At 33.5% G+C, this 8,324-nt stretch overlaps 1 protein-coding gene across 15 annotated transcripts; it reads right to left on the bottom strand.

The window, feature by feature from the left end:
• Positions 1–246: 246 nt before the first annotated feature.
• Positions 247–5,127, bottom strand: LOC114271866 (putative LRR receptor-like serine/threonine-protein kinase At1g06840). Of its 15 annotated transcripts, XR_014337785.1 has the most exons (8): positions 4,777–5,116; positions 4,419–4,683; positions 3,162–3,233; positions 2,843–2,929; positions 2,628–2,697; positions 875–934; positions 659–779; positions 247–525 (listed from the first exon to the last, which is right to left on the bottom strand). XR_014337785.1 is itself a non-coding variant. In XM_082882794.1 (6 exons), the coding sequence occupies exons 2-5, from the start codon at positions 4,421–4,423 to the stop codon at positions 2,628–2,630; spliced, it is 234 nt and encodes a 77-aa protein (XP_082738920.1). In that variant the 5' UTR covers positions 4,424–4,683; positions 4,777–5,115; the 3' UTR covers positions 247–934. The 15 variants fall into 15 exon arrangements, 5 of the variants coding, with proteins under 5 accessions (XP_082738920.1, XP_082738918.1, XP_082738917.1 ...); XR_014337784.1 differs by having other exon boundaries at positions 247–779; XR_014337786.1 differs by lacking the exon at positions 659–779 and having other exon boundaries at positions 4,777–5,115.
• Between the last annotated feature and the right edge of the window lie 3,197 nt (positions 5,128–8,324).

Consider the following 8,324-nt stretch of genomic DNA (forward strand, 5'->3'; position numbering starts at 1 on the left):
TGCATTGGGTTATGTTTTTGCTACTAAATTCTTAGTCACCAAAACATTTGATTACGTATTTAGCTACCAAAATATTTGGTGGCCAAATACTTTAACGTGTTTTTTTTTTTAATTTTTTTCTGAACAACATGTATCCATTATTAATACAACCTGTACCTTGTATAAACAATATAATCGATCAACGCTAAATATGTTATCAAGCATTCAATAACGTGCACACATTTTAGTTCCAACCATCCAAAAATATTAATATTGAACGTCCAATTATATATATATTACAAATTCCATAAGAACCAAGTCTAATCCAACGTCAATAATTTAATTTCATACATAATACAGGAATAACCAACTACATCCACTACACATTTTAGTTCCAACCATCCAAAAATAAGTATTAATAAGTACAAGATGTCATCCTGGCATCACTATAAGCTCCCATTGCTCGAGTCCTTCCATAAAACCCTTCGATTGGAAGGGGCCAACTACTCCCACTCACCCATCCCCTTCATCCACTGCTGCTGGCACCTGCAGAACCATTGCATAAATGTGAAATCAAGTGCATGTCTAATAAAAATATAGAAATAATATTCATAGTGTCCTCGATCCAATTACACAATGTAAAATTACTACACAGGAAAAAAATAATGGACGTGCTTACCTGCAGTACCATGGAAGTTGAACCCATCATCCCAGCCAGGCAAATGCCTTTCTGTGATTCTTACATATTTTCAAGAACAAACATGCAAATCTTGCAAGTTTATATTGGAAATATGATGGTTCTGTTATTATTAACATGCACAGTACAGAAATTGATGCATAATTCGAAGCAACCAAAGCACAACAAACAAAGAAGAGAGAGAGAGAGATGTCACACCTGGAACGAGGCCTAAGAGGATCCATTGAAGATACATTATTACTTCGAAAGATTTATACACTGCAGTGATGTAGAACAAAACCTTCACACATTGGATTTCTAGGAGATTTTCCCACATTATGCATTATTTCACTTTTTGTTTGGGTTACAAAAATTTTGTAAACTGTGCAGTAATTTGAAATCGAAAATAAATACAAAATGAATTTTTATTTACAAGTTTCAAAATTCTACCTCCATGAAGCAAAGGTTACTACCTCCATGAAGCAAAGGTTTCACTAAAACTATACTTGTTATGTAACATCTTGAACGAAGAAACTATCTTATTTCTAATTAATGCAAATATATTTCCTCCATAAAATTGTGGATTTAGTTAAATCCTAATACAAATATAATTTCTAAAGATGAGCAAACTTTAGAAATCAAGTTTTAAAGCATCATATACTATATATTTAATTATTCTGCCCTCAAGCATACTGTTAGCAATACAATTTTATGCCGGAATAACACCTTGGCATAGGGAAATATCAGGTGTAAGAAATTTATATGTACCTGAGAGACTATGGAGTAGAATGGGCAGAAAAACACTAATTTATGGCAACTGTAATCTAGGTCATGTAAATCATATGTTTAGATTATATTTTCTCTTTCTATAATGAACTTGCAGTCCCTGTAAATCATTCTAGAGAAGTGCATTAAGGAGAAATCTCATCTACTCGGACATATGGAAACTAGGTACTGCAGTGAAAATAGTACTACACAGAATACAGAGGCTGAAACAAGAAGACGTAGAAAGAAAAAGACAACAAACTAGGTAGATGAGTATGTGAACAGAGAGCAGCATATATATATTTATTAATAACATTTGAGACATTACTTTTATTAAAGAAAAATAATAATAATTAAGTTGTACAACAGGGAAAAGGTTACACAACAGCTAGCAGGTAAGCCAACATAACAGAACAGTGTCACTTTCATAACATGGAACGGGGCACCTTCACATTTGACCTGCAACATGCAAAGTTCTTTCAAAATGATGGAAATTTAAACTAATCCACAGTAGTCATCAGACAAATCACTTGTGATTTACACTAAATAAGTGTTTCTAATATCTCAAAACTCTCTCAGCTGTTGGAAATCTCAATTGGATTCAATAGTGAATCTATGATGATCCCATCTTTAGGCCATTCAATTGATACTGTGGCACAAGCCTTGTTTAGTACCAAGACCAAGAAATTGAGAATTAGACCCTCTGCAAGATCATATTTTTTAGCTAAGGGCCAATGACAGGAAAGCTTTTTTTGGTATTCCCACCAATTAAAGTAAAAGAGGTCCAACGTCTCTCCAATCGGGAGAGAAGATAGAGTTTAGTTTGGGTCCTATGGGCGAGGACAAACTTTAATGATCCAGTTACTTCATTTTACACTTTAGTTTGGGCCAATGACCCTCTTTGCTTAATAGTAATGAGACACTGCATTAGCTTGGGATATGGATTTGGGATTGGTTCCCATTTCTCTCCTCCCAATTCTCTTTTTGTTCCCTATGTCAATAAATCATTAGTCCGGTCTTAAGTCTAATTTTCCTTGAAAGATAATGATCCATTGATAACCGGGTTGCTTCGACATACCTTTTATTTTTAATTTCCACCTCATTAGCTTACATTCCCAAACAATTAGTGATAAGCATAACTTAAAAAATTAACAAACTCACAGAAATTTTGCAAAAGTGCAAACCTAACCCATAAAAAAAAACATACCTAAGGGGTAACATTTTCTGGAGGATTCAGAACTCCTAAAATGTTTGAAAGTGAATTATTCCGAAGATCACTGCAATTGTCAAGTACATGGAAGGGAAAATTAGCAAGACACAGCTTTCACATAGAGGCAGAGTAATATATAGGAAGTTCATTTATAAAATTAATGCTATTTCATTCCAAAAAAGTGACACTAGTTTTATGCTTCAAGCTCTTACAGTAAAAGTCTAGCCTTAGCACTGAAGGACATGTTCTGCCAAATACTAGCAGGGACAGGACCAGTCAAAAAATTATTCTCAAGTGACCTGTAATAAACAATCATTCAAATCTGTCATCAAGTATGCATGAGAAGAGTATTCCAAAATATAGTCCACTAGAATCCTTAATTTGAAAAAGGTTCCACCAAAAAGAAAATACTAATTTTTATCAATATTGATTAAGTTTAAACCACACATATTTCCTACATAAGGATTACCATTACATTGGTTTTGTAATAGGAAACGAAAAACCAAAGAAAAGAAGTATGAAGATCCTCACAGTTTCTGCAGAGAAGGGAGATTTGACAAACTTTCTGGAATGGATCCATTAAGTTGGTTATTTGACAGGTTGCTGCACAAGACATGTTGGTAATCATGAATATCATATCATTAAAATTCTTACATCACAATTTGCCCAAGTTGACTATTGATATGAATCTAGAAATTTTGCGTGTGACTTTGATAATTCACTTAAAATAAGATGAAGCACCCAAAAAAAAAAAAAACACTGGGCTAGGCTTTTCAATTTTGATCCACTCCATTTGGATTATGGGAGGAGAAAAGAAAAGTAATGGTTGTGGTTTCCCACCTTCTATTTTGGATGGAAAAGGAAAACAGAAACATTAACAGAAATTAATTGTAATATTATGGCTGATAATATTTTGTTCTATTGGTGTCATCAAAGCTGGAATATTGAATAGAGAAGGACCTAATGATACTTAGGGAAGGGACTTATAGTATACGCAACTCTGGAATGTTGGAGAACTCTGGTGGACCTAATGATCCCAATTTCCATTTCATATCAATTTTCTGATGTCATTTTGGAAATTAATGTTAAAAAAAAAATCCTCAAATTTGGGAAATTCAAAGAAATTTCATCAGAATTCCATGATTTGAACATGAAAGGTAGTTGATGTAGATGACTATAAGCCCCTCCCCAAAACACGCGCGCGCACACACAAACACACACACACAGAGGGAGGGTATGTGACACAAGTCTTTGGGAGAAGCAGCATACAATCATGAAGGTAGTTTTCACATTCAACATCAAAGTTGATAACTGATTACCCATAAAGATGAATTATGCCTAAAGTGCACAAAATATAAAATGTAATATTTAGGCCTCATAGGGTAATTTTAAGGTGTCTAAATATAGAACAAGGTTGTGATAGACCTTCAGGGAATACATGACAAAGGCATAATCTAATTATCATAATCAAAGAAATTATGTAATCATCAAATTATGTAATCAAAGTTGATCATTGATTACCCATAAAGATGAATTATACCTAGTCTTTGTTTCAGAATCATCAAATTATGTAATCATTATAATCAAAGAAATTCAAATAAAGAAGAATTGCAAATTGCAACCTTTTTACTTCATAACAACAGAGGTTCACAGACTCAGCTTGAATCAGAAAGTGCAAGATCATAGACCCAAATTGCAACCTTTTCCAAATAGTTTCACTATTTTTTTATTAAAAACAATTGGCAATAAAACAATTATGAGAGAGAGAGAGAGAGAGAGGGGACTCACAACATTTTGTACGGATTTAACAACACTCAGAGAAGTCGAAGATTCAGAGCTTTCGCCTGTAGCCTTAACAACAATGGCAACACGACTCTGTCTCTCTGCAATGAAAATTATTAGAAACCCATTAATAAAGAAGAAACTAAACCTAACCATGGAATACTGCAAGCCTACAATGAATCAAATTGAGTGACGTAAAGTCCCTCACTGTAACATTTCATTCAGGGGAAATGATCTGGTAAATCTTGCTGCTGGAAGCTTTAGGGCAGCCCTTCAACAAAATTGATGGAACCCATTAATGGAAAGCTAGAATTAGAGCAAAGAGTGAATGACCCAATAGAGTATTATGCATTACAAATCATACCTTGTTACCTATTTGAAGAACCCATGTGTGTGCGTGTATGTGAAGCTGTATGGGTTTTTGTGAGACAGAAAAACAGAGCCGAGAGGGAGAGAGAGGATCTCAGGCAACGGTGACCAACAAGGAGGTGAATCGGTGTTCCGGTTGCCGGCCAACGTGAGGAGGAGCGCCGGTGAGAGTGGAGGGGAGAGGAGCGGCGGTGAGGGAGAGGGAGAGGGAGAAGGACGCTGGAGAGAGAGAGAGAGAGAGAGAGAGGCGCCATTAATGGTTCAGGGTTGGGTTTGGTTTGGTGAGACCGTGAGATGTGTGGTTTAAGTGGTTATTGGTGACTATCGATATTGGTCGCTAAAGGTATTTTATAAATCCCTCTAAATATTTGAAAGGTCTCCCTCCAAAACATTTTACTTCTTTGGCAACTAAAATTCAATTTTGTCACTAAAAACAATCTTTTGGCGACCAAAAATTTGGTCGCCAAAGATAAAAATTAATTTTTTATTTTACATTTGCCGACTAAAGGTTTTAGTAGCCAAATCTATACCTACAACGACTAAAATTATTTTCCGTCGCTGAAAATCAACTTTTGGGGCCCAAAATTTTGGTTGCCAAAGATAAAAATTAATTTTTTATCTTACATTTGCTGACTAAAGGTTTTAGTAGCCAAATCTCTACCTATAACGACTAAATTTATTTTTTGTCGCCAATTTCTGGCATTTTGGCGACTAAATTTCTTTTAGTCGCAAATTGTAATATTTTTAGCTACTAAATTTTTTTTAGTCACCAATAATCAATATTCCCCGACTAAAAAAAATTAGTATCTAAAAATTTGACTTTTGCCGACTAATATTATTTTTTGTAGCCAATTCCATAACTTTTGGCGACTAAAAGCCATTTGGTAGCCAAAAGTGGTCGCGAAAAATGTATTTTCTTGTAGTGATCATATCGACCACATTAGAATGTCACATGTTACATTTGGGAAAAAGTATACTAAAGAGTTTTTAATTTTTTTTAGAGTATCACACCATATCTACCACATCATTACATTTGAAAAAAGTACAGTAAGGAGTTTTTAGTTGTCACATCATACCCGCAACATCATCCCATTTAGGAAAAATACATTAAAGAGTTTTAATTTTTTTTGGAGTTTCACACCATACTCTTCATATCATCACATTTGAAAAAAGTATACTTAAGAATTTTTTAGTTTTTTTGGAGTGTTGTACCGTACCTGTCACATCGCCACATTTGAAAAAAACACACTAAGGAGTTTGTACTTGTCACATCACACCAGCCACATCGTCACATTTAGGAAAAGTACTCTAAAGAATATTTAGATTTTTAGAGTGTCACATCGTACCTGCTATGTTGGAATGTCACATGTTATATTTGAAAAAAGTACACTAAAGAATTTTAATTTTTTTAGGGTGTCACATGTCAAGTGCACTAAGAAGTTTTTAATTTTTTTTAGAGTGTCACATCATACTCGCCATGTTGGAGTGTCACATGATACCTGTCACATTAATAAAAGGGTATAGTCATCTACCAAAACACTACCAAAATCGAAAATAAGACCACATGAAACGAAACTCTCCACTAGTAAGACTTAACAGATCAATAAAAAAAATTTGAAACTAATTGAAATACTTGTTTCTGAGATGAGATTTATTGGTAAATTTCCATTGAAAAAGTTACTAACATTTTTTTTTTCTTATAATTACCTATAAGACTTCAACTCAAAATGAGACTTTTTGTTAAAATTAGGGCATAAAGCTAGTGCTTCATTGACAACCCCTCGAGCCGAAAAAAGTATGCCTGATTAGAGTAGTATTTTGATTTTTTTATTTTGGTAGTATTTTGATCATATTAAAAATGAACACATTCTACTACCATCACCTTGATGACTTAAAGTGGTATTTAAAAAAAAAAGAAAAAAAAAACTAATTAGAGTCCCAACCACAAAAGATAGAATTTTTTAGCGTAAATTACAAAAAAAAAAAAAAAGGGTTTTGCTTGTTTTTCAATTTACCCCAAGATTTCAATTATAACAATTAAAACCCTAATGTTACTTTCGTGTCATAATTTAACCCCTTTGTCCATCTCGGTCTAATTAAACTAATAGAAATCTGGGCAAAATTTTCAGATTCATACCCACATGTTCAAGTTTTATATCTCTCTTGTCATAACTCTGTTTCACCTCATTTTCGCATTGTTGGATTCAACTCATGACCTAGTTTTCATTCTAGCCCTCATCCGCCTTATTTCACCTCTTTTTTTGTGCCGTTGAAGCTCCGAAAGTTAGCGAAAAATTAAATTTTTCTCTCATTTTATTTTTTATTTTTTATTATTTTCAGATTTAAACCCATATGTTCAAGCCCTTCTCACCTCATTTTCACATCGTTAGATTTACCTCATGGCCTAGTTTTGATTCCACTCATCATATGCCTTATTCTACCTCTTTTTGCATGTTATCGGAGCTCCAAAAGTTGGCCAAAATAAGATTTTCTCTTTATTTTTCTTTTCATATTCCAACCCATATATTTAAGTCCTTGTATTTCTTTGGTCGTAACTCCATTTCATCTCATTTTCACATTATTGAATTCACTTCATGGCTTATAGTTTTCATTCCACCTCTCATACGCCTTGTTCCATCTCTCTTTGCATGGCATCGGAGGTCCAAAATTTTGCCAAAAATATGATTTTCCAATCTAGGCAAAATTTTCAAATATTATTTTTGCTAATTTTCGGAGCTTCGATGGGACACAAAAGTATGTGGAACAAAGCGTATGATGGGTGGCCTTAAGGTGAATCAAACGATGTGAAAATCAAGTGAAACAGAGTTATGACAAGGGAGTTATAAAGGCTTGAACATGTGTGTTTGAATCTTAAAAAAAACAAAAAAGAGAGAAAAATCTTATTTCTGCCAACTTTTGGAGCTCCGACGGCACACAAAAAGAGGTGGAATAAAGCGTATGAGGAATGAAAAGAAAATTAGGTCATCAGGTGAATCCAATGATGTGAAAATGAGGCGAAACATAGTTATGACGAGGGAGATACAAAGGTTTGAACATGTGCTTTTGAATTTGAATTTTTTTTTCCAGATTTTCGTTAGTTCAATCAGACGGAGATGAACGAAGGGGCTAAATTTTGAAAATCCTGGGGCCTAAATTGAAAAACACGCAAAACTCTAAGATTTTTTATGTAATTTGCTTAACCTTTTATTTTATTTTTATTGGCTAAACATTTTTTAAAACACTAGTCCACTATATACCATAGAAAGTGGTAATGTCATCACTATACAATAGGAACATATATTAGGTACAATAATGATATTATTTTACATGATGTTATAAATTCATAAAAAATCTTAGATGATGAGGTGAGACTAATTTTATTTCCTACCAAGGCGATCCTTATCAGAATAAGAATCATTTAAAGTGATTTTTCATATAGTGATAATTGAGATTTAATTACACAAAATTTGAAAGTCAGTAATTAAAAATTAAGAATACAATAGCCGTACAAAATATTGTTGTAGAAAAAATCACTCTACAAGA

This window comes from Camellia sinensis, chromosome 8 (assembly GCF_055761805.1).
Source record: "Camellia sinensis isolate YWXY chromosome 8, ASM5576180v1, whole genome shotgun sequence".
NCBI lineage: Eukaryota > Viridiplantae > Streptophyta > Magnoliopsida > Ericales > Theaceae > Camellia > Camellia sinensis.